Source organism: Lynx canadensis, chromosome A2, assembly GCF_007474595.2.
Source record: "Lynx canadensis isolate LIC74 chromosome A2, mLynCan4.pri.v2, whole genome shotgun sequence".
In the NCBI taxonomy this organism is placed as follows: domain Eukaryota; kingdom Metazoa; phylum Chordata; class Mammalia; order Carnivora; family Felidae; genus Lynx; species Lynx canadensis.
In genome coordinates, this window is record NC_044304.2 from 3616827 (window position 1) to 3642979 (window position 26153).

Genomic DNA, 26153 nt, shown 5'->3' on the forward strand with positions numbered 1-26153 from the left:
CGGACTGGCGCCGACGAGGCGGGAAGGTGAGACGGTGTGGGGAGACCCACGGCTGAGCGGTCTGGCCTCCACCTACCCTTGAGTTCAGCCTAAGAAGCCCGCAGTCCCCGGGGGGGACATGCCTGGCCCTGAGTCTTGCTGTCAGCTCTCTCGGGCCCCACCCGCCTCGGGGGGAGAAGTGGGGAGCCCCTTCTCCCCCGCTCCCTGTCCTGGGCCGCCCCAGAGTTTCGCGTGGCTGGGCCAAAGCCGCTTTCCTGACGACCACGGAGGCCGCCTCCTTCACAATCCGGCCCAACCTGCGTGACGTCTTGGGGGGGGGCGGGGGTGACGGACCCACAGACAGGCTCCGGTGGGAGGTAGTTCCCGGGCCCCCATTTCCGGGGCAGGCGTGGCGGAAAATGTGGGGGGGACCGTGGACCCTCTGCAGCCCAGAGCTGCTGGGGTATGCGGGGCACAGGCCGGGGGGCACGCAGGGTGGGCCGTTTTTGTGAACCTGCTTGAGACCAGCGCGTACTCACCTTCGTGGCACCTGTGCCGGTCTCTCACGTGGCCGCCCAAGCCACAGGACACCCTCACTGATCGCCTCACGCACAAACACGCCCAGACGCCTGTGAGCTGCGGAGCTCTCGGCTCGGCACGCGGGAGGGGGGAGGAGGGAAGGGGGCCGGGGAGGGGGGGGGGGCAGGGGTGCCGCGTCTCCGAGGCCCCTGGTCCGCAGCGGCTCGGACCCCCAGGCCCAAGCTGCTGTCACCCGCGACTGACCCGTGACCCCCTGTGTGCACACACCCGGGGGAGGGGGGGGGGTTCTGGAAGGTCTGGACACCGAGGCTGCTTCCGGAACAAGGCCTGGGGTGGTGCTCTGCGACTGACTGAGAAGGGGGAGGGGAGGGGAGGAGGGCCACGGCGGCGGAGGCCACGGCGGGCGAGGGTGATGCGCGAGGAGGGGCAGAGGGAGAAGGGGAGGCAGACGGACAGCGGGATGTGGGGCCTGTCCAGGCCCTGAGCTCCGAGCAGGCCAGGAGGGCGGAGGCAGGGACCCCAGCGGGGCCCAGAGCCAGCTGCCGGCTGCAGGGTTCTGGCCAAAAGGCGACCACGGCAAAGAGCTCCAGGGACTCAAGAGCTCCTGGAGCCCGCACCCCCTGCCCTCCTGCTCCTGCCCCTGGCAATGGGGGGCCTGGTCTGGGGGGCAGGGCCATCTGGGGAGGCGTCTGGTCTCTGTGCGCCGGGCTCCCCGGGAACGACGGGGTGTGGGCGGGGACAGCCTCACACGGCCCTCCAGAGCACAGTGCGGCCGTTCCGGGGGCCCCAAGCGCAGGGCGGGAGGAGGAGAGAGAGGTGCAGTGGGCAGCGGCCCCCGACCTAGGGGTGAACCTCGTCCCCCAGGGCGACGGACACAGCGGGGCCTGCGGCAACCGCGGGCGCCGCGTGGGGGCGCACGCGCGAGGCCAGGCGCCCCCCCCACCCGCTGCGGCGTCCCGGCCAAGGTCAGCGTGTGCGGGTGGGGGCGGGGCCCCGCAGAGAAGGGCGGGGTCCGCGAGACACCTACTGGACTGGAGTGTGCGCTGTCGCACCACGGAGGTGAAGGCGCCCAGACCCTGCGGAGACCGCGCTGCCAGGCGGAAGGCGTACTCCGTGTTGGGCTTGAGGTCATCCACCACGAACGCTGTGGCCGGGTCGAAGGTCCTCCCCACCTGGGGCGGTGGCGGGTGGAGACAAAGAGACAGAGACACGGAGATTGTGAAAGAGACACAAGGCGAGCAGAGACCGAGGAACAGAGACATCGATGAATCAGAGAGCAGCGCAGAGCAGAAAGTAGGGCAGAGGGAAGGAGGAGGAAGAGGGACGCAGCGGCATCCACGGAGGCGGGGGGCGGGGCGAGAGCGGAGGAAGAGAGACATCGAGTCAGTGAGACCCGAGGGCGTCCCGCCCGGCCCCCTCCCGCCGGTGCCCAGTACCTCTCTGCCGTGGTCGCCTTCCCGGAACAGGAGCTCGTATTTGATGATGCTCTCCTGCCGTGGGGGGCTCCATGACAGCCCGATGCTCGTCTCCGACTTGGCCTCCGCCCTGAAGTTCATGGGCTGGCCGGGCACTGCAGGGAGGGGAGAGGGGAGGAGGGAAACGGGGGGGTGGGGGTGACTGGGGAAGGGTCCACTCCATAGGGTGCCCAACCCGCCAGGTGTCCCCAGGCTCCCAAAAAGGGCCCCGTGATGCTCAGCACCGCCCCGAAGGAAAGGCTGCTCTCGATCGTGTTCTGGATGCTTCTGAAATGTTCTCCACTGTTATTTCTCTTATTTTCCCAGGAGCTCCCTAACTGACGATTTCAATTTCCCCACCCTCTCTGCTACCAGTGGGGGGAAAAAACCTCAAACACAAAAACAAAACCGAACCAAAAAAACCCTCCTTTTCAAATCACGCCGGTGCTCTCTTTGCTTCCCCTACATTAAATGGCAGAGAAACCGTGGGGACGTTTCGAAACACGGCCCCTCGTCCTGGGTCCGCTCTGTAACGGCAGTTCCAACGCTCCCGTCCCTGCACTTGGACAGCCGTTGGGTCTTTCTGGACTTGAGGTCCTGAAACCTGAGCCCGTAAGGAAAGGACCAGAAACCCGCGGACAGCTAGGGCCCCAGACACCTGGATGGCCCACCCCCACCCTGCCCGGTGGCCTGGGCGGGCAGGCCGCCAGCCGCTGCCTTTGAGCTCATGCGATTCCCCTTTACAGTTTCAATCTCTGCGAGGAGAACGGAGAACGGCAGTTCTCCAACTCAGACACGGCCGCCGGGACCTGTCTGGATGGCCGATCACAGCCCCGGGGCCTCGCCAAATCCAATTTCCCGAGAGGAGAGAGAAACGGGGGCTTTCTGGGACGACGTCCCGCTTTGAGACGCCAGCGCGAAAATATCCGAAAGCACCCCGCGCGGTGATACACCAGCTGCGGGCCTCCGGGCAACATCAGCCAGCCAGCCGCGTGCTGCGGGGACACAGGACCCCGGCCCCTAATCCCGCTGTCCCCGCCCCACCCCCGCCCCCGCGGAGGCCACGCCTCCCCCAGGCCCCTCACCTCCCTGCTGCGTCTTGACCTGGATGGGGTCCGAGAGGGGCCCGTCGCCCACGGAGGTGAAGGCCAGCACACGCACAGTGTAGGTCTCGTCCTCCAGCAGGCTGCCCACGGTGGTCAGCAGACTGTCATCCACGTTGTGTTTCTGCCAGTTGCCCACGGGGTGCTCAGGCTCCATGGTGTAATAGATCCGGTAGCCCCGGATCAGGCCGTTGGGCTCCACGGGCTCTTCCCATTGGATGATCATGGTGGTGGCGCTCAGCATGCGGGCCTGCACGTTCCGCGGGGCGCTGGCCGGGGCCTGTTCGCCCGTGCGGGTGACCACCGACTCACTGGGGGGCCCCTGGCCGATGGAGTTGACGGCCGACACCCAGATCTCGTACTCCGAGTTGGGGCTCAGGCCCCCGATGCTGTAGCGCGTCGTGGTGATGTCCTCCTTGATCTGGTACGGCCCGTCTTGGCTCTTGGATTTATATTCGATGACATAGTAGGACACGGGGTCTGGATTGCCGGAGTCCCACGTGATGGTGATGCTGGTGGCTGTGTTCTCAGTCACCACAGGCGTCCCCGGGGCTTTGGGGAGAGCTGTGGGTGGCAGGCACGGTCACACATCAGGCACCCTGGCTGCGGAGCCCGAAGGCCCTCGCTGCGCCTTGACTTCCTCGCCAACGACCCCCGGGCCCGGTGACCCCCGTTCCCACCATCTGTAGGAGGGTTCCGCAAACCATGGCCCGAGGACCAGCAGCTGCTCTTATAAATAAAGTTTTATTAGAATACAGCCGCGCCTACGCATCACAAGATGGCTCCTTTCGCGCGACAGGGGCAGGGCTGGGGGGGGGGGGGGGGCTGCAGCAGAGACCACGTGGCCCGTAAAGCTGAAAATGCTGACTTAAAAAAAAAAAATTTACCCTTGAAGAAAAACATTGACTTTTGAAATTGCTGGTGCCCTGTCTCCGTGGTTTACTCTGCTCAGCCACGCTGTCTGTTCCCACAGCACACTTGCTGTTCCCTGTACCTGAAATGCTCCAACCCCAGAGGGGCCACACGGCCAGCTGTTTCTCGTTCCTTAAAGCTTCCCGCACCACCCAGGCCACAGGCACCCTCGCCCGGTGCTTAGCAGAGGCCGGAGTTTTGCTCACGATTCTACGCTCCTAGCACCTAGATGATCGTGACTTTCTCTCCCACTCGTCCCAAATTCTTACACCACACCGGCCCCAGGAGAGGCTCACTCGCTCAGCAAGATGACCAACAAACTAGCCGATGCTCGTGTTTTCCATGGCTCTAGGACAGGGCTTGGCAAACTCCGCCTCCAAAGGGCCACACAGTAACTATTTGAGCTTTGCAGGCCGGGTTGAGACGACTCAGCTCTGCTGCTGGAGCGGGAGAGCTGCCACAGACAAGGCATGGATGACTGGGTATGGTCATGTGCCAATAAAACTTTATTTATAAAAAACAAGGGGAGGGCCAGATTCAGCCCGGAGGCTGTAGTCTGCTGGCTCCTGTTCTAGAGCTAGAAAACGATTTGGGGGCACCTTCCTCTGAATCTCATCACAAACTTGAGCCATCAGGCGACCCCCGCGGTCCCCCGTCCCAGCTCCAGCTCTCTGAGTCTGCACAGGCTGTTTGCTTTTCTTAGAAACACTCTTCATCTTCTTTGGCTCATTCCTGTTCAACTTTTAATCTTTCTCTGACCTAACTTTTCTGGGGGGCGGGGGAGGGGGGGTGGTGAGACCCTCGACTCGGGGGGGTCTGAACAGGGCCACACGGTCCCCATCACAGTCCTGATCAGCTTGTATCGTGGCTGTCTGGCTACCTGGGCGTGTCACACGTCGGGCTCTCTGCTCGGCACAAGACCGTGCCTCAGTCCGCGGGGCCGGGCCCAGGATAATGGAAAACCGATAGACGTCTGTTCACAAAACAAGCGTCCCCTTCCCAGCCGCGAATGACCAAAGCCGGAATGGTAACTCAAAGGCTCTCTACCTGGACCCCTGACCTGTGCCCGGGGCCCAGGGATGACCTCGGCCTCCCTGTGCCCCATGGGCCACACTTACATTTCACTGTGATCTGGGCCACAGCCTCGATGACGCCCAGGCTGGACATGGCCACGCACGTGTAGTTGGCCGAGTCCTTGACGTCTGTGAGTTCCAGCACATTCCGCCCCACGGGCATGTCGTCTTCGGGCGTCAGGTCCTCGGCCCCCTGCATCCACTTGACGTACGGCATGGGCGAGCCCACGGCCACGCAGGTGATGTTCACGTTGCCGCCTGGCATGATCTCGTGGCTCATGGGCAAAATGGAGAATCGCGGGGCCACGCGGCGGACTGGGGGTGGGCGGCGGGCGGGTGGGAGCGAGATGCACAGGGTGGGGGGTGGGGAGACGGGATGCAGAGGGGAACAGAAAGAAAAGCAGGAAGAAAGAAAGGAAGAAGGAAGGAAAGAAAGAAAGAAAGAAAAAAAGGAAAAAAAAAGCGGAAAACAATTTAAATATAAACAAGGCTGTTCCCTTCCCCCCAGCTGAAGTTGTTTTTTTTTTTCTTCCAAATGAAAAGAAAAGAAAAAAACCAAATTAAAAAAGCAAATTCCAACACAAAGAAACCAAAAACTTCAAAGGAAGGTACTCCACAAACAATATATAGAGAGATATATCGATATATAATAAAAGAGACACAAAGCATTATTCCATAGCAACAGGGTTTCAGAGACCAGAGTGGCTGGTCACAGCACAGTTACGAACACAAAAATTTATCAGCTGTTTCTCATCTTTGCTGACAGACGTGGCTTCGGGGAGCAGCCCCTCCACCCGCTCTCCCAAGCGGGGAGCTTCGGAAGATTCTGGGGGCAGGTGGCGGGGGCTCTGAGGACGTCGGGGAGCAGGGAGGTCACGGAAACCAGCGGTGCTGGAAGGCAGAGGGGGCCGGGACCTCGGCCCCCCACCCTCGTCCCCTCCGGTGACTCGGGGGCCCTGCCCACTTCCCGGGGGGGGGCCCTCAAGGAAAAGATGAGAAACTCTAATGAAATTTTTGTGGTTTTGGGGTATAGAAACCCTTCTAAAAGCTTCTGTCGGATCTGACAAGTTTCCATTGATAGATGCAGCTCTCAGAATCACAAACAGCATGCAAAATAGGTTGGTTGAGAGAAGGACAGAGAGAGAGAGGAAGAGAGAGAGAGAGAGAGAGAGGGAGAGAGGGAGAGAAAGAGAGAGGCAGAAGGAGGGACAGAGAGGTGATGCAAGGAAGAAGCCTGGTTTCGGGGGCCTTCGGTGCACATTCGTGGGTGCCAGAGACAAGAGACAGGAGCCACGGGAGAGACAGAACAGGAAGAGAGGCCCAGAGAGAGGGGGGCGGAGACAGAGGAGGAGGGAGGAGGGGGCCCACTGCAATCTGCATATTAATTCTAGCGGATGTGACCCAATGTGACATGTCACATTGTCACATCAGAGCCCTGGCAGAATAGGATATTAATAATAATAATAATAATAATAATAATAATAATAAAACGAGGGAATGAGCTTGAACGTTGAGAAAACAGGGACATGTTCCTGCGCGTTTTCTCAGCGGGGAGGCGGGTGCAGCCTTCTGTCCCAACCTCGCGGACGGTGAAGGCGGCAGGAAGCATTTCGGGGGCTCCGTTTTCGGAAGTTGGACGGGTTTCGGGGTGGGGGCGGGGGCAGGGCGCGGATGCTAACGGGACGCCTGAACTTCCAGAAAGGCGTGGCTGCTCCCCAGGAGCCGTGTCACTAACTGCAGCCCGAAGGACTTGGGCTGACCCCAGCAGATCGTTCGAGCCAGGAAGAGGCCGTCCCTGGCTAAGAATCTCGGGACCTCAAGCCACGCGGGTGGGTCCCCAGCTTCGGGTGGGTCAAGGGGTCTTGTCTCGCACTAGAGAGATGACAGACTGGAGGCTCGACAAGGCCACGCGGGGCCACGAAGTGACGTCTGGCACCCTGCCCCGCCTGATGTCACCTGCCGGCGGCAGGGGGGTGGCTGGCAGGGGCCTGACTTGCCCTAACAGAGGAGGGGGCTCCGGGGGGAAGCGGTTCCCGCTCTTCCAGCCCGGGGTTCCGAGCTGGAAGTCCCAACCCTTGCTCCCTGAATCCGGATGGAGGCAAAGAGGAGGCGGGAGCTCCGTGGGGGTGGGAGGCAGAGCAAAGCAGCGGCAGCCCTTCGGAAAAGGAAGCCCCACGAAAAGTCCAGTGTCACGTGGGAGACAGGATGGAGGCCGTAGAAGGTATCGCTGGGGGGGGGGGGAGTGGGGGGGACGGGTGGGGGGAGACAGAGGGGCCATGCAGACGGACTGGGGGTGAGGGGCGGGGCGCTGAGATGGGGGGGTGGCTTTCTGGCAGGGCTGGGGGGGGGGGGGGGGGGGGGAGTCAGGGGAGAACGGGGTCTGGCCAGCCAGCGGACGCGGTCCAGGCCAGCCGCCGGCATCCACAGCGAGGCACGAGCGGGATGCCCGACGCTGCGTTGTCATGGAAACAGAACATGATGGGGGATGAGTGTGGGGAGCTAATTAATCAAGGACAGAAAACGGCATCGACGTCCAAAGCAAAACCAGGAGAAACAAATGAAAGAACAAAGCGGAAAAAAAGGAAAAAAAAAAAAAAAAACCCTCAAAAAAAACAAACAAAAAAAACCCCAACCGAACAACAACAAAAAAATCCCCTCGGAAACACAACCCCCGAAAGCAAGAAGGAAAAAAGAAAAAAAAAAAGAACAAAACAAAAACACATGGAATGAGTGTGGGGCTGAAAATCGGGGTCTGAAAGGGAGGAGGGCTGTGGCTTTCCCAGGGAGGTGCCCCCCCACCCCCAGCAGAACACAGGGTCTGGCCTGCCCGCCCAGCACCCAGGAGCCCCGGCTGAGGGTTCGAGGTGGCCACGGAGGTGAGATCCTCGCAGAGAAAGAACCTTCGGGGCAAACCAACCCAGCCCCACTTCTCGGGGACACCCTGGCCCTGGTCAGGGCTCAACGAACAGCCCTGATCACAGACTCGCTGACCACACAGCAAGGCAATCCCTCACGACCTCAGAACCTCCCAGAAAACCTCTCCGGGCAGAGGTGAGAGACGGTGACGTGGGTGAAAAAGCCCTGTGGTCTTGGGAAGGCCCCTCATCCTCCCAGAGCCTCGGTTTCTCCACCCATGAAATGGGTGCAACTGGGGACACGCTGAGAAGGCCATGAAGTTGACTGACGTACCCCAGCACACAGAAGGTACTCAGCCTGGGCGAGGGGCCTGTGAAGATCCCTTCCGGCCTTCCAGGGTGGGGGGTGGGGCAGGGAGGTCAACTAGATTCTCCACCTCAACAGGGTTTGGGATGGATTAGTTAAAGAGGAAACAGAATTTCTATCGAATGCCCATCTCGTTTTATCCCTTCCAACTTTGTGTGGCAGATGAGACGAGGGACTGGAGGCTCAGAGAAGTGACAGGGCTAGCTGGAGGGCGCAAAGGAACTGGTGGGACCAGAGCTCCAAGCCAGGTATGCCTGGACCCTGCCTCTCAGGTAAAGCGGGTCTTGTCTCACCATGGCTAAGTGGTGAGACTTGCAGCCAGGTAGGTGTCTCTTCTTGGCACCTGGCTCTTTCAACTCATGTCTTTACCTTCCGGGGGGCAGCAAAGAGGGCAAAAGTACCTCATCACCTATATATTCCAATCACGTGAATAGTAACCAGTGGCCACCAGCTGAATGCTACCCAGCAGCCATCATAATAAACATCCAGAAGCCATTAGTAAGACGCCCATGTTGAAAGGGATTATGAGAACGTCAAAGGGAGGAAGAGCCAGCTTTATGATTTAAAGGTTAAATATGAGCCAAATTTATCCCCGTGTAAGGCTCAATATCTTGCCCCAAAGACCCCATACACATCTGAACTTATCTTAAAATATCTCCCCGTGGGGAGCCTTGGAAGGTACCTCTGACTTGTTTCAAAAGCACGGACAAAGCATGCTATCTCCAATATGTAAAAGACCTGCTGTACGCGTCGTTCGTGATAAGTCAGTCCGTGCGGAAGGGCACTGGTCAGCAGTAGCCGTGTCAGTGCTCACGATCCCGAACATGGCCAGCAGCCATCAGTTAAATGGATCTGCCAAGATGCTATGAAGGCTGACGGCTGAGAACCTTTGCCCACGTGCTTTCTCATCTACCTCATCTGCTTCTAAGGGTGTGCTGTGGAGGAAGAGGGCTGGTTTGCCACGAGTTTGGGGAGGATCATGCCCACCGGCACTAGGTGGCTCAGAACCCCCCGGGGGGGGGGGGTCCCAGCCAGCCAGGGCGGGGTGGCTGACACTGTGTTCTGCCCAGTTTGGTGCGGACACCCACCCACGACATCTTTCCACCCCCGGCTGCAAGCTTGAGGTGCGGGTTAGAAAGTAACGTGGGTGCAGAGCCCACAGGACGGAGTGGCCCCGCGGGGCCCCCGCCCCCAATTACCGACCTGAATGGAGGGTCCAGGCAGGTTATAAGGGGACCACACCAGCCTTGGTCCTCGGCATGCTCCAGCTGGCTCTCGTTTCCAGCTCTTCTCGTCACCGAGTAGCCGGGGGTCCCAGCGGGGGGGACCCGCATGGGTGAGGGGGTCAGGAGGGTGGGCGGTGGGGGGGTGGCGGGTTGGGGGGGGGGGGGGGCGCTTCAAACCCCGATTCACATGGAAAAACAACTCAAAAACCGTCAAAGCAACCGGGAGACGACCCCTCCCCCAGGCAGGAAGAGGCAGAAACTCAAAAACCAAAAGGGGGTGGGGGGGGTTCAGGGGAGAAAGGGTGGGGAGGGGTGAGGGAAAACTCAAAAGTGAGGTGATCTGGTTGCAGCACTAGGTAGGGAACTCAACAGTGTCAGACATCTCAACGATTCGGCAAGCCGCAGCTCCAAGGGGGGGTGGGGGGGTGGGGGGGGGAGAGCTCTGCCTGGCATTTTGGGGTCAGAGAAGCCACCGGGTTACTCCTCCAGACTCCAAAATGAGGGCGCGGGTGGGGAGGGTGGGGGGAGAGATGCCAAGAAGTTTTGCAGCCTCCACGGGTTTACTGAAGCTTAGATTACACCTGTCCGGGGAAGGGAGGGGGGTCCGAGTCTCATCGAGTCCAAAGCCGTTTCTCAGCCTCTCCGTGGAGCCCCAGCCTGTGGCCCGGGGAGCGGGGGTGCTGCCCCGTGGCCTGCCTTGGGCGTCTTTCTGCTCCTGCCCCCTTTGCACAGTCCTGCCTCCTCCCTCCCACCACCAGCTCCCTCCGCCATCGAGATAGCGTGCAAGGCCCGGAGGGACCTGGCTGGACCCCGGCCCACGGGCTGACCAGCGGCCTCGGCAAGTTGTTAAGCATTTTTAGCTGGATGTTTTGCTGTACTGCAGACATTGATTTTCCTTTTTTTGGTGCCCTTCTCTCTCTCTCTCTGTCCCCACTTTTTTTTTTTTTTTTTTTTTAATTTTTTTGTTTGGTTCTAGCAGAAAATGGGTTGACATCTTGCCAATTGAATGACTTCCTTGCCACCCCTCGCTGCGACCGCCAGAGACGCAGGGCTTTCCAGACGACAAGGTGTAATCTAATATTCCCCTCACTCCCCCCCCCCCCGCCCCCCAACCGCCAAAACAGAGGAAACAGCGATGCAAAGGGTGTGAGGCAGGCAGCAGGCGAGAGGTTCGAGAGCTCAGTGTTCCTGCGGAACGCCCCCTCCCTGCCGCCCGCCAAGCCCAAACAGAGGAAGCCTGCCTCCCCACCCTGGCGCCTCCTCTCCCCTGGGGATGAGGGTGGGATGAGAAGGGCTGGTCCTGTCGGGGTCAGGTCAGGGGCCTCGGGGGCAGGGTAGGGGGAGGCACGGCCAGGCGTGATCAGCAGGGACCAGGAAACTCAACAACACGCCCCAACGGGAATCTTTCTGGAGATACGGGGATTTCAGGGGGCTTCCAGACCCAGTATCTGTATCTACTCCTGTTTCAGGGGGGCCGGGGGGGGGGAGATCCAGGAGGTAAGGACAACACCTAGGCGTCATATCCACCAATGACACGGCTTGGGTGCCAGAAATTTAACCTGAAGAACAACCTGTCCCATAAAATCCCATGCTATGGTTTGATCTGCAAAGGCCTGGGGACGGGTCACAGAGTTCTGAAGAACAGGAGAAATCGGGGCAATCCAGACCCCCCACGGGCACTGGGCATCGAGTCCTAGTTTCTCAGCTCAGCATTCGAGACCTGTCATTAAATTATCCCAGCCCCATCTGACTTCCTCCCAAACCCTAAAGATATCCTGAGTGCCCGGAAGGTGAGCCGACCTTCCCCAAGAGGGCTCTCCCCGCAAACTCTCACAACACCAGGAGGGTGGCACACCATTTAACTGGGTCCCGTGCACCGTGGGTTCGACGAACCAAGTGCTAAAGACACCACCTTTAGCCACTGAGCGATCCCTTGAAGCCTGATGTTAAAGAGACAAGCAAGAAAATTCACAGCCAGAGAGAATGTCATCTGATCACCTCGCCGCCTTGTCAAAAACCTAAGCTGCAGCTCTCCCTAGGGGGGTTCTGGAAGGGGCACGCTGGCTGTATTAAAAAAAGAAAAGACGGGGGCTTGGTTTGGATTTGGGCCTTTGTATTTCAGAGATCCATTTCAAGAGGAGAAGGACGTGGTCTGAACATCCCGCCCCCAGAACCACCGAGGGTCAGCAGAAGCGGGCTAACTATGAATGGGAGTTAGGCCTGGGGGGAGAGAATCCTTGCAGCTAGCTCTGCACTGGCAACAATGTAAAAGGAAAAGCACCAGTGAAAAATGACATCTGAGCACATGAACTGACTTCTGCCCTACAAGTCGTTTCAAAGCGGTTTACCACGGCCGTCTTACCCAAACAGCGGATCTGTGAAGTAAGTACCTGGTGGGGCAAGTGGGGTCCCCAAGGAAGGAAAGGGACTTGCTCAGATCGTACTCGAGCATTTAATTAGCTCAACGGACTCTTCTGCCAACTACCGTGCGAGCCGGTGCAGGAAGGATCCTTCTGGTTCAGATCAATGGGACCCCAAGCGATCAGGTGACTGGCCCGAGGTTACACAGTCAGGGAGGGGCAGAGGCAGGCTTTGAATCCAGGTTGGCCGGAGCCCAAGACCCTCTGCCGCCCCTCGGTTTGAATTCACTGGGACCCAGCTTTGGTGGAGGCGCTGGGAGACCCGCTCCTCTGAGGGTCGGCCGGGTAGCTCTCGCACTGGGTTAAAAAGGAGACAGGAGAAACGAATCTCCTCTCACTGCATCTGAGGTCCTCTGGCCAACTTGGCCATGGACTTCACAGTAAGTGAGAGTTTAGGGAAGGAAGGGGAGGGACAAGAGGGGAAAAACCGGTGACCCCAACAGGCTGGCCTCTTCTCTCAACCTCCACTTATGTTGTTGGGTAGGCAGCTGGGGGTGGGGGGGCAGGGGCTAGAAATCTAAATCGAGTTTTTATTTGGGGCTGGGGTAGTGTTCTCAAGGGCTTGCCTTTCTTTAGGGAGGGAGCAGACAGGAGTGTGCATCTCTGCAGGTTTGCAGGAGTGAGAGAGACTGGGGGAGGCAGAGACAGAGAGAGAGAGAAAGAGAGAGAGAGAAAGAGAGAGAGGGAGATGCAGGCAGTGGGAGAGCAGGGGAGGCAGAGGGGGAGGGGGAGAGGCTATGTCCAAAGTTCCCCTGGGGTTCTCCAGAATTCCACAGTTCTGATGCTCAGGTACTCAGAAAGTGACCGTGCTGTGTTGCTGGACAAGACGTCTGTGACTGGGCCCAGAGCTGGGGGGGGGGGGGGGGAGGTGTGGAGGAAGCGGCCAACACCGCCTGGGAGGCGGAGGCATAGCACTGAAGGGGCGGGGGAGGATAAGCGGCCAAGTATTTCTTCCAAAGTCGGTCACGCTACACTTGCTGACAGGCAGTTTTGTACTCGTGCCCAGCCAGGATGGGAACGTCATCACACAGCTGCCATTCTGAGCGCTGCCTACGTGCCAAGCGCGCATCGCTTTGGGAGAACGCTCCAGTTTAAGGTAGCCACTCCTCACATTTGGACTGCCGCCACGTGGATCTCAAAATGCTGGCTGCCCATTTAGCTGTGCTTCAAAGGCCTGCCTTCTGGGTTGTCTGGGAGAGCGGGGAGGTGGTCTCACGCCGAGGCAGAAAGACGGGAACGTGCCTGCTTAAGCCCCCTTCCAACATGGCTGCGGTGTGGGGCTGAGGGCGCCAGCTCTGGGTAAAAGGGGGCTGTCCAGCGAGGGCAGGCAAGCTGGGCTGCTCTCCTCACACACCCCCAGCATCTGTCTATCATGCCACCTCCCTTGTGCCCCTTGAGCCCGGGCGGTCACTTTCTGCCCCAGCATCCCAGCTGTGGGACCCCGACCCGCCCTCCTGGATGGTAGCTGGGACAGGAACACTGGCTTTTAAATCACAATGCGTTTGGGGAACAACCACAGAACAGCTCAGCCCAAGAAACCGAAACCAAATAGCACGGAAACACGAGACAGAACCAAAGACGAAACGCTTCGGGGGAAGAAGGGGACGGGGCGAACGGGGATGGGAGGGGGAAAAAAAAAACGAACGGATCGGTTTTTTCCCCCCCAAGAACAAAACAAAACCCAAATCATAGTAATAATACTTAAATAAAAGGAAAGAAAGAAAATACGAAGAAAACCAAAGGAGAAAGAAAACAGAACGGGAGACGAGAAACACTCCAACAGAAGGCGCTGGGAATTCACCAAACCGACAAGAGTGGCATGCAGAGAAATTTTTACATTCTCCCAGCATGCATCAGGCCCAAGTTACCATGACGACGAGGGGTGCAAAAAACTTAGCAACAACATTACCAACGGATGCATAGAGGCGACCACAATGCAAGCATCGCATGTGTGCGGCCGGCCCTAGGCCGGGCTGGGCGCGGCTGAGATTTTCGTGTCTTTCTGGGTTTTTGCTCTCGCTTGGCGGTTTTTTTGTTTTGTTTTGTTTTGTTTTGTCCGCTTTGCGCTTACGATTCGTTATTCCGTCTTTTTCGTTTTGTCTGTGTGTGTCCGTGTGCGTGTCTGTGTGTGCGCGCGCGCGGGTGCGTGTCTGTGTGCGTTTCGTGTGTGTGCGTGTCACGTTCGGAATGTAAAAATGTGGGTAAAGAAAGTAAAAAAGAAAAAAACACACCAACCTTCTCGAAGCTCTGAGGGATGTAAAGGGGGTTTGATGCAGAACACAATGACATGGGGAGGAGAGAAAAAATAGGGGAGATACAGAGAGTAAAAAGAGGACTTCTCAAGGCTAAAAGCTGCACGTTTGTTGTTTTTTCTTTAAACCAAAAAGAAAAATTAAAATTAAAAAATAAAAACGAACAGCAATGAGACCTTTTTTCCTTTGCTCCACATATAAGATCTACATTTGTCCTCCACGATTCTCTTTTCCTTTTTTTCCTTTTTTTTTTTTTTTCTTAATTCAATTTGGGAGCGTCTGAGACCCAGGCAGAGATTGGGAGGCTGGACCCCCAAAAGATCGGAGGCTCATGCTGGGGACCCCACCTCCAGGGGGCTGAGGACGCGGGGGTCCCCCTCCCTCGTCGCACCCTCTCTAGAGGCCGCCCCCCCCACCCCCCCCCACCCCGCCCCATGCCTGTTGTCCACGCTGTCCTTAAACGCTGCCAGACTTACAAACCCCCATCCCAGGTGTTTGCAGAGAAATAAGCAGGTTAGACGAAGACCAGTCAGTTGGAGTCGTGGACGCGCCATACAACTCACCAGAGGTGCCGTGGCAGAGTGGGTCGGTGGGTCACCCTGCCCACCCTCGCGCCCACGGCCCCCGCTCCCGCCCCCCGCGCGGCCTCCTCCTCGGGGACAAGACGCAACCCCCCAGGTGCATAACCAAGGAGCTGCTTCGGGGCCAGTGGGGGGCTGTGCCCAATGGGGACCAAGGGGGGGGGGAGGGGAGGGGGGAGCACCCAGCCTCCCGGCTGGAGAACGCCGGGTGCTTGGTGCCTCAATCGGGGGAAACCGAGGCCCGGAGAGGTGTGGGCGCGGCCACGCCTGCAGAGCCAATCGGGGCCGCCCCCGGGGTTTGAACGGGGGGGGCCCTGTTTGCCGGCAGAAGCGGCTGTTTCTAGAAACCACGGATCGGATCAGAAACAGCCACCGGGAGGCGGGAAAGGGAGGACGGCAAACGGTGGAGGAGGAAGCGGATTAAAATTTCTGGAAGAACGGAAGAGAACCAGCGCGGGGATAAGAGGAGGGGCGGACGACAGAGGCCCCCGGGGACAAGGGGAGCACCCCCCCCCCACCCCGGCGCCTCTGAGGGCACCCCAAGGGGCCCAGGAGGAAGTCCGCGCAGACGCCCCCCGCGGCCTCCTTGGGTGGGGGCGGGGCGGGGCGCTGGGGGGGGCGGGGCGTGCCGTGCCTGCCGTGGCCCTGGCCTCGCTCAGGCAGAAACGCGTCCTTCCCCGGGGCAACTAGGGGACGAAGGGCACCAGGCTCTGGGACGGCCGCAGGTGCAGGGACCGGCGAGGGGGCGGGGCCTCAGAGACCCCTCCCCGGCTCTCGGATGGAGGGCGCTGGGGGGGGGGGGGGGCGCGGGGGGGGCGGGGGGGGCAGGGGGGGGGCTACGAGAGGCCACGGAGTCTGGAGAAGCAAAGCAAGCACACAGCAGAGGGCAGGCACGATACACCACAGAAGCCGACTCGGGTGGGCGGGCAGGCGGGCGGGGCGGGGCAGAGGCCTCCAGGCTCCCCTGGCCCCGTGGGCCCGAGACCGACCCCCCGGCCCTGCCCCGGTCCCTCCTGCCTCCCCACCAGGTCCTGCCGCCCACGGGGTGTGCGTCACCGGCACGGGGGTGGGGGGGTTTCGCTGCCCACCCCACCCCCCGCGTCTGACAGGTAAGGAAACTGAGGCCCAGAGAGGGATGCCCCCCTCACCCGAGGTCCTGCCGTGACCAGGGGGTACAGCGGTGGCGGTGGGGGCGGGGGCCCTCCTGCTCGGGTCTGCAGGGAACAGGGGAGCCCGGAGGCTGTGAGCCCAAGGAGGGAAGGGGAACAGGACAGGACGGGTCCCTGCCTTCGACCTGGATACGGCGTTCCCTACCTCGCACGTAGAGGTTGGCGGGTGAGGAGTAGCGCACGCCAGCGCTGTTGGTGGCCACGCACTCGTATTTGCCTTGGTCCGTCTCCTCACTGCTCTCGATCTGCAGGGCCCCTGCGGGGAGAGGGGAGAAAGCCCGGCCAGTCAGGGCAGGCCCGGGCCTGGGCTGGGCGGGCCGTCCCAGAGCCCCGTCCGGCCCGTCTCTTGGTCTGTCTGGGTCAGAGAGGCAGACAAAAGACAGGAGTTAGCCTAGAAACCCTGGGGGGGTGGGGGTGCGGAGGGGGGGGGCCTCACCTGGCTCATCTCCCCCCACCCCGAGCCTAGCCCAACACCAGCCTGAACACACTGCGCTCTCCTGCAAACCTCCCCTTCTGTGAAAGCAGGCGGACGCGGGGCAGCGACCGCCGCCTCGAACTACGACGCCGGGGAGGTCCGGGTCACGGAGGTGTGTTTGCAAAAGCGCGGCGTGAGGCGCTCCAGGCAGAGGGTGGGGGAGACTGAGCTGGCGTTCACAACCCACAGCAGTCGTCAGAAAGACCCTGGGGCCGAAGGGGCGGCCACAGGATACGTGCACATTCGGGAAGCTGCTGCTTGCTCTGCTGGTTCAGGCAGTGCCCATGAGTAAACGAACATGGGTCTGGGTTCCTCCGGTGTGTCTGAAACGACAGGTCCCAAAGCCTGCGGCGCCCATAAACAGAGACAAGGCTGCACTGGACGCTTAGGACTGGGTTGCCTCTCGCATCAGCTAAGGGAAAGGAGGTTGAGACTGACACACATCAAGTATGTTTGAAATCAAAAAGCCTCGCTCAAAAGCCTCCCGTCCCTGAAACTGATTAAAAAGGAGCTTGAATCTTCCCCGCGGTTGGATTCCCCCAAATAAATCTCAGAACCACAGGCCTGGATTCAGGACCCTGGTGCTGATGGGTAATGAAGCGAACTTCCTCAAGTGTGTTTGCATGTACGGTCCCCGGGCCACGGCCGTCGTACGCGTGGGCTAAAACGGGAAACTTTTCAAGTGTCTGAAATCAGAGGTCTGAATGAAAAACCTAATGCCCACCAACTGAGGCTGCAACGCCACACGTGTGTTCGAAAACCACCAGCCAGGATCAAAGAATCTGTTGGTTGTGAGTGAATAAAAGTTTAAAGAAGCAGCCAATTCTCAAACATATTGAACATCACAGGCCCAAACTAAAGGTCTTGATGCCTATGAGGGTACGAAAATGCGGCTGATTTCCCCTATGTTTGAAACCACAGGCCCAGATCAAACACCTAGCTCCCCGTCAATATATAAAAATGAACGCCAACTGCCCAGGAACATACGAAAGCCCGGGCCTCGATCAAACACTACAGTGCCCATGAGTAAATGAGAATGAGGCTAACGTTTCCCCCAAGGATATCTGAAAACCCAAGTCTGGAACAAATGCTCATTGTCACAAGTAAATGAAGCTGCCCTAACATCTTTACGTTTAAAATCGCAGACCTCAGTAAAATACCTGAACGCCTAGGAGTAAATAAAAACGAGGCAAAGGTTTCCACAAGTATGTTTGAAATCAAAGGCCTGGATCAAAGTTTCCGTTTTCATAACTAAACAAAACTGAGTGAACATCTCTACGTGTGTCTGAATCACAGGCCTGGACCCAAATGCTTCTTGGCCACGAGAGAATGAGTGAAAGGTGAAAAGAGTTATCTCCGGGTGTGTCTGAATCACAGGCATCAGCGTTCTTGGCACCAAGAGTCCAACAATCCAGTCCAAGCTCCCCCAGAAGACCCCTCCGCCCAACTGCGTTCGCGGTTGTCTCACGGAAATGATGTGTGCCCACAAATCAGGACCCCAGATCAGTTTCTTTGGGGGCTGTGGACACAGAATCTTCTCCCATTTCACACTTCCTATTTTCCCCCAACCTCAAGCCTCTGGGGAGGCAGGCAGGAAGGTTACTGTGCAGGCCCAGAGAGGGCAGGGAGCCTACTCTAGGTCACACAGCATTTCGTGGCAAAGCGAGGACCAGACACTGACGCTTCCCTAGGGCTCCGACCCAGGCCCATTCTAGTCCGTTCTAGTCAGCACTTGGGGGTGGGGTGGGGGGCTTAGCCTTTGAGCCTGACGGTCTCTCTGCTCCCTCGGGCTGGACCCTCCGCTCAGAAGGAGCTGTGGAGCCAGAAGGCCCCCTCTGCGTGCTCGTTTTAGAGAAGGGAAGACTGAGGCTGAAGACAGACGAGGTCTGTGTACAGAGCAGCGATAAGAAACTGGCCCCCAGAGCTCTGGGGGAGGACACGGGAGGCACGGCCCCTTCCTGAGGAGACAGGCCCTTCCCTGCAGCCAGGAGGCCGGAGGGGCCTCCGTTGGCCACACTCAGCCACACACAGCGACACAGACACAGAGACTGGACAGACACTGGGCGGGGCGGCGAGGGGTAGATACGTGGGAGGGGCCTGGGTGCAGCCCCCCGCGGAGCCTGAGGGGCTGGGTGGGCAGCGAGAGAGCGCGTGAGTGGGTGGAGGGGGTAAGGAAAGAGCCTCTTACCTCGGATCGGAGTGCTTTCTGTAAGGGAAGCAGAGAGAGTCAGGTGAATTTCAGAAGGTGGTCCTCGGGGGCCGGGGGGCCCCAGGGAGGCCAGGCGGGGCCACAAGCCAGGCCTGTCCACTCTGCCCCCAGGGGCGTGGGGGACTGAGCCAGCCCTGAGCCTCTGGACCCTGCAGGCCTTGCCAAGAAGTGGAGGCCAGGCTCCTAGGAGCAGAGCTAGATCTGAGGGCTTGTCAGTCAGGAAGACTTCCTGTAGGAGGTGGAAATCTCCTGAGTCTAGAAACCCCTCTAGACTGGTATTAGGGCTGGAGTCCCTACGGCCCAGGGAGGTCTACGGCCCGGCCTCGGCCCGCCGGCTGCCTTCCTTCTGGGCTCAGGCAGGGAGGTCACGGACCTCCCTTCCTTCTTTCCTTCTCAAGAGGAACAGGGAGCGAGGGGGGACTTGGGAATCTTGTTAGCGACAGGGGGAGAGGGGTTAGTGCCCCAGGGCTGGGCGTTAATAGAGCAAAGGGAAGGCATTTCAGACAGGCTGAGTAATGGGGACAGGGAAGGGCAGCGAAAGGGGACAGAGGGCAGAGGGAGGGCCCTACGGCCTCCTCAACTTCCAAAAGGAAAAGAGGAAAGGGCCATCGGCTTGTTCACCCGGGCGCCGGGGGCAGGCATGACTCGGGACACACACACACACACACACACACACACACACACACACACACACACACGGCGGTCCTGGGCTAGAGTTACATTCTGGGCCAAATCTTCCCGGGAGAGATCCAGCCGCCTTCCTGCTGGTGGATAGCTGATAACCCCAGGAACAAGGGGACCCCAGGCCGGGGCAGAGAGGCTCGCGGGACAGAACGCCGGCCCCTCCCACGTGGCACGGGCACACGGGCGGATGGACAGACGGGCCAACCGAAGCCCAGAGGGTGGGCTGGGTGCTTTGAACCCAGCGCCCCAGCCTCCTAGGCCTCTGGATGATCTCTTACAAGATCCTCAACCCGACGAGGCCCCTTTCTCCTCGCTACCTGGGAGCAAATGGGAATCAGCCTCGGGTTGATGGGGGTCCAGAGGCCAAACAGCGAGACCTCCCGGGGCGGCCAAGCAGCCCACGGCCGCTGTATCGGAAGGAAAGGACAGACCTCGCAAGTATGAAAAGGTGGCTCTGCTTCTGCCCCTGAGGAAGAGGAGAAGGAACTTTCCCGGGCCAACATCAGTCACTCCCATGGTTGGTTCAGGGGATTCAGGCTGGATGTTGGGAAAGGAAGTGCCTGGTGCCAGCCCGGCTAGAAAACTCCTCCTCCGTCCCCTGCCCGTGTCCCAGCTCCCAAAACTTCTGTCATTTTATCATTTTCCAGCCGTGTCAAGGCTGGGGGGCTGTGCGGTGCAAAAGTCCCCTGACCCTAGGATTCCCTTAATCTTCCCCTTAGCCTCCGATCTGGGGTCTGAACGGCCCCTTGTGGCCTTGTGGGTTTTTTTTGTTTTTCCTCTTTTCCTTTTGGGCTCCTCTCTCTGCAACCCCCTGGTGCCTGATTGCGGAGGGCTGGGCGGCCGGTGGGGGACGGACAGATGGACGGGAGGGGGGGGAGGGTCGTTAGTAAACATGCCACGTGGAGCGGGTCACAGTTACTGTCACAGTGGCTGTTAGTCTGGGGGAGGAGAGGGGGCGGGGGAGGGGTGGGGACGACGAGGGCGCGTTAGTCGTTGACGCGGTGAAGAGATAGGACTTACCAAAGGTTTCTGAACGTTTACAACAGAGGGACAAGAAAAGAGAACAGGAACATTAATGGGCGCTCGGCGGACGCCTGAATCCTCTCCGGGGGCGGGGGTGGGGGCGGGCCCGGGAGGGGAGGGGGGACTGATAATCAGATTGATTCCGATCAATAAAGCAGCTTCTGTTCGCCGAGCACCTAGTACGTGCCAGCAACAGATGGACCCCTCGGAGGAGGAGGCCACCGGGCAGCGAGTGGGGGCGGTAGGAACAGCCAGGAGGCCTTCAGGCAAGGGTGGCTCAGGGCGGGCTCCTCAGGGGAAAGGGGGAGAGAAAGCAAAGAGGTGTGCCCCAGCGAGTGTCAGCACGGTGGACCGCAACACACGCGAGCGCACGCCCGCGGGCACGTCCCTACCTCGCGTCTGCACGCAGGCGGCCTAGGGGTGGGGCCTCGACGTGTGCAGGCGGGGACTCACCCAGCGCGCGCGTGCCCGGGAGGGGCGGTAACGTGGGTGCACGAGCAGCCAAGAAGCAGGGGGCAAGCCTTGCTCTGGGAGGGCGCGGGCGAGCCCACGCGCGGCTGGCGGGACCTGTGCTCAGTGTTGGCCCGCACTCGGGGTGGGGGGGTGGGGGGGTGGGGGCGGGGGGCAGAAGCCGGTCAGGCCTGCGCCGGGGAGCCCAGACACGCACACGTGGACGCGTCACGAAGCAGGGGGACGAGGGACAGGACACACACACACGGCCCCCCCTCCCCCGCCCCCCGAGACAGACAGACTCACAGATGGGGCACGCGGGTGCCACGCCGAGGCACAACCGTGGACCAGCCATCCCAAGGTGGCCGAGGCCCTGGGCTCCGGCCCAGCCGGGGCGGGGACACACAGGCTGGGCCGCCCGTCTGTGTCTCGTCCCCTCCTTACTGCTTCAGTCTTGGAGATGCTCTCTGCCTGTAGCTCTCTGTGGCTCCCCACTGCCTTACCTGTCTGAGGCCTCCAACGTCCTCCGGAGAGGCTCACGGCCTCAGCGCTGGAACTGCTCACTGGCCCTTGCCTTAGACATCTCCCCTCTCTACTCTGGCCCGGCCGGACCCCGTTCTATCCTCACTGGACACGCCTACGCCTTCGGCAGAGAAGGCGCTCTCCCCCTACCGCCTCCCGTGCCTCGCCATTATCTTGACGGTCCGTGCCCCGGGACGTACCCAGTGGCTAGGCACGGAAGACGGCCACCCTCACCATTCCCCGTGGCTCCCCACACCGCTGCCTTTCCGTCTCCCGTCAGTCCCCAGGGCTCAGGCCCCGGAGACGCTGCCCTCCCCCTACTGCCCTCTGTGGCTCCCGCGTCCTCCCGGCCGCCTGTGCTCACCTGACCGCAGCTGCTTTATGCGCCCGTTGCTGGCGCTGGGGTCCACGGGCAAGAAGTCCTTGAACCAGGTGATCTCGGGGTCGGGGTTGCCGCTAGCAGCACAGAGCATCGTAGCCGTCCGCGTCCGTTCCACCACCTTCAGCTGGGGGCCCATGTCGATGTTGGGGAAACCGGGGGGCAGCTGGTCCTCTGGGGGTGGGGACAGGGGAAGAACAGGGCGGGGGCCCAGTTGCCGCACGGCCAGCCCTCCAGGGCGGGCTCGGGCGCCGGCAGGATCTCGGTCCGGCCCCTGCCTGGCCGGGGGAGCTCCTGTGGCCCGTTTCCTCCTGTGCGACGTGAATCAGTGCCACACGACGGCGGGGGGGGGGGGGGGGGGGGGCACCAGGCCAGACCAGAGCTTCTCACCCGGGGCGAGTCTGGGGACGTCTGGGCATATTCTGATCGCCACAGCTGGGGCGGGGACCGGGGATGTTTCTCGACACCGCATGATGCCCCTGCTGCCCCCCCCCCCCAGAATGATCCAGCCCCGATGTCAGCACCGCTGACCCTGGGGGTACTTTACAGCATCCAGAGGGAGTTTTAAAAACGTAAACGGCGGGCATCTGGGTGACTCAGTTTGTTAAGTGTCTGACTCTTGGTTTCAGCTCAGGTCATGATCTCGCGGTTGTGGGTTCGAGCCCCGCGTCGGGCTCTGGGCTGACAGCTCGGAGCCTGGAGCCTGCCTCGGGTTCTGTGTCTCCCTCTCTCTGCCCCTCCCCTGCTCACGCTCTGTCCCCCTCTCTCTCAAAAATAAATAAACATTTAAAAATACGTAAAAACATCAACCAAACCCCACCCCTCCCCTGCCACACGTCCACTGTGGTCCTCACCACCCTCCGGAGAGACCCAGGACCCTCGCCTCCCACTGCCCCACTGGTCTCGGCTGTCCCATTTTGAGCCTCCCTCACTCCAGAATATCTTAGTGACCGACTCTATTTATCGTGACGAATCTGTGTCACCGCTGTGTCCCCACTGCCCAGCGCAGGGCCTGGCACACAGTAGGCGCCCAATCAATGAGTGAACGGCTCAGTCCCAGCTGCCGTTAGCCTAGGAAAGTCACCACGCCTCCAGGTGTCAATGTCCCCGTTCCCTGGCCAAGGTCTAGTTTCTCTCCACGCTAAAGGGGGCAGGAGGGACACCAGGAGAAAATGCCCCTCTCCCTGGAGACCCTCAGCCCCCAACGTCCAGGGACCAGCAGGCACATGGCCGTGGGCTGAGGCGATGAGGCGGGCCGGCTGAGTGCCAGGCGGCCTTCGTCTGCGAGCTTGAAAATCAGAGCGGACTCTGTGGCCTGATCGAGCTGGGGTCCCGCCACGGAAGGGAGGTGGCTCGGGGACCTCCCCCCGCCTCCACCTGCTGTCCCACCTCGGTTCTCCCTCTCCAGCACCTGGGCTCTAGGCAGGCCCCTTTTGCTCTGACCTCTAACACCTCCAGCTCCGGTCTGGCCTGCCATCCACAACGGACACAGGACTCCCCAGGCCCAGGGACCAGGCTCCTCAGTGCAAATCGAAACAGCCATTAGCCCCGTTGTGGCCGAAACGAGCCCTCCCGCCACCCACAATTTGTACGTCGGACCCCGAACCCCCGGGACCCCAGAATGTGATTATTTGGAGATCAGGTCTCTACGGGGGTGATTAAATTAGACTGAGGCCAGTGGGGTGGGTCCTAATCCAATATGGTATCCTTACAAGGAGACGTGATGACACAGGTGTGCAGAGGGACGACCCCGTGGGGACACGGGGAGAAGACGCCGTCTGCACGCCTCGGAGAGCAGCCCCACGAGGAAGCGGCCCCGTCCTGATCTCAGACCTCCCACCTCCAGGACCGGGAGAGAATACGTTAAGCTGCCCAGAGGGGGCGCTACGGCCCGTACTAGGAGGGGAGCTTTGGTGCCACCCGCCAGAGACCCCCAACCCTCAGCTCAGCATCTACGGTTTCCACGGGGCACGTGCACCGGAGATGGAATGCAGCTACTCGCAACGGCAAAAGGCCGGAGACAACCTAAACATCCGTCAACTCATTCCGTACAGGCTGGGCCCCCCGCGGGACGCGATGCTGAAATACGCAGACGTCACCTTACGGAGCCTCAGACGCGTTGCTCAGAGCGCAGGGATCAACGGGAAAGACGTACAGGCCAAGGATCAAAAACTACAGCCCCCGGGGGCCAAATCCGGCCCCTTGCTCGTTTTTTTGTGAATAAAGTTTTATTGGCACACGGCCACGCCCATCTGCGTCCCCATCACCTACGGTGGCTTTCCAGCTGGGGCAGCGGAGCTGAGACGTCGCGACAGAGAGCGTCTGGCCTGCAGAGTCAACGATATTTGCTCTCTGGCGTTTTACAGAGAACGCTTCCTGCCACCTGGATGTCGCTGCTATTTGTGAAAGAGAAACGATGTGCACGCATTTGCTTACGAATGCCCAGAAGGAGCAGAGGCCTGGTGAGTGCTCTGGGGGACGGGACTGGGGGGCTGGGGAACAGGTTGGAAAAACGCCCCCGTGGGGGAGAGGTCTGAGCCCCGCGCATACGGTCAGGGGACAGAAAGCCAAGATGGGGCCAGGGAGAGGCAGGCAGGCGTAGCACTGTCCCGTTTCTCCAGGGGGAAAGGAAAGCGGTGGCCCGCGTCCAGCCGCGCGTGGAGGCCCGACGGCCCCAGTCCCAAGTCCCGTCCACTGCGTAACCAGGCGCCGTGCAGGTATTTTCCTGTGCCCTCCTCAGAGATGGGAGCTATTTCACAGCGGGGGAAACTGAGGCTCGGCCAGAAACATACCCGCCCCGGGTCCTACGGCCAGGACGCAGCAAGGCTGGGGCCCGGCTAAGCCCCGAGAAAACTGGGAGGGGCCGGCTGCAGAAGTCCCAGCCCCCCAGACTGGACCCGTTCGAGTCTGAGAAGGTGGCTGGACCCTGTCCAAGGTGGGTCAGGCCCGGGTTGCTCTTCCTGGGCCTGAGGCCTGAACCCCAAAGGTGGTTCTGACTGCCTCCCGGTGGCGTCACGGGAAGTTTAGGCCCAGACCACCGGGCCTCAATTCCTGGAGCTCAAAGCCGGCGTGCGCCCACCCGGGAAGCATCCACACCCCACGCGTGCTCACACGTGAGCCCTTCCCGCGAGCGTGCAGCCCTCGGGGGTCCCCGTGAGTGCGTGTGGGCGGCAGCCAGCAGGGTGGGGGGCAGGCGAGCGGGCGCCGGGGGAGGCTGGGCCGTCTGACGGCACCAGGAGCTCCTAATTAAACAAAAATGTTCGTCGCGTACCACATTGCGCCCGATTCCTCGGAGTTTAATTAAAACAACAGCACGGGAGGCGTGAGCGGGGTCCACAATCAGATGGTGGGGGGAGGGAGGCGGGGAGAGCCGGGCCCAAGAGCCCAGACCTTCCCCGCTCAGCCGGGGGACCCTGCGGCTCGGGGCCCGGGTGGGGGACGCCCGGAGGACGGGCGCTCCTGGGTCAGAGGCCCCGGGGCTGGGCACCCGGCCCGGGCCCCGCGTCCTCCGGGCGGCCGGAGAGCGGAGCGCAGCCAAGGAGGCCTCGATGGGGGGCGGGGAGAGCAGACGGGTCTTTCCCAGACTCCCAGCGACTGGGCGGTTAATAGATTCACAGCGTGTCCTTTTAACTCTCCGAGCGCTTACAATGGAGGCTGGCACGGGACAGCGGGAGGCAGGCTGTTCCGTCTGTGCCCGGGAAAGGTCAGGGCAAGAATATCTATTGGGCAGAGGCGAGGCGGGGCGGGCCGGGCAGACTCCCCGCCCCCCTCCACCCCCCCCACCAGGCCTCCCCCTGCAGGGTCTCGGGACCCACGCGAAAGAAAGTACGGGGCGTCCTGTTAAACAGACGGTGGGGGCAGAGCCTTCTGAGGGAGGGGCTCCGTGCAGATGACCCCCAGGGTCTGACGCAAAGTGGCCCTGACCCCCGGGGTCCGCTGCCCTGGGTGATGCCAGAGAATGCCACCCCGGGTAGCCACCTCCCACCAAAGGGCTGCCTGGGGCTCACGCTTAAAGCTAGGAGAGGGCCAGGGTGTCCCTGTAGGCGACAGGCAGGACCCACCCACCCGAGGGGCACAGAGGGGCTGGTGGCAGCCGCCTGCTGAGCACCAGAGTGAGAAGAAGGATGCCCGGTAACTGGTCAGCCAAGCGCTCCTTCCTGGTTCACGTAGCTACCCCTTGTGGCCAGCGTCATTTCCCTACTTGGGGGGTGAGGAAGTGCAGCTCAGAGGGGTTTATTAACTTGCCCGGGGCCACACAGCGCTAGAGGCTAAAACCACCTTGCAACAGAGCGGGCAGAAGAGAGAGGCTGGGGTGGGGGGTGGGGGGATCTGTGGCGAGGCTGTCTGAAGGAGGAGGCTTTTTGTAAGGAGACAGAGATTTTCTGGTGCCCTCAGCCCCCCCCAAACGAGGCTTAGAAAACAGCCCAGCAGGGGCGCCTGGGTGGCGCAGTCGGTTAAGCGTCCGACTTCAGCCAGGTCA

General features: G+C 60.7%; 1 protein-coding gene across 1 annotated transcript in view; it reads right to left on the reverse strand.

Moving 5' to 3' along the window:
• PTPRS (protein tyrosine phosphatase receptor type S) overlaps positions 1-26153 on the reverse strand; it is a 60969-nt gene that overhangs the window by 26703 nt on the left and 8113 nt on the right. Inside the window, 9 exon segments of the mRNA XM_032595658.1 lie at positions 1547-1691; positions 1956-2089; positions 3059-3640; positions 5107-5376; positions 14165-14176; positions 16077-16187; positions 18595-18612; positions 20320-20328; positions 21659-21847. Of these exon segments, the coding sequence (XP_032451549.1) occupies positions 1547-1691; positions 1956-2089; positions 3059-3640; positions 5107-5376; positions 14165-14176; positions 16077-16187; positions 18595-18612; positions 20320-20328; positions 21659-21847 (1470 nt within the window).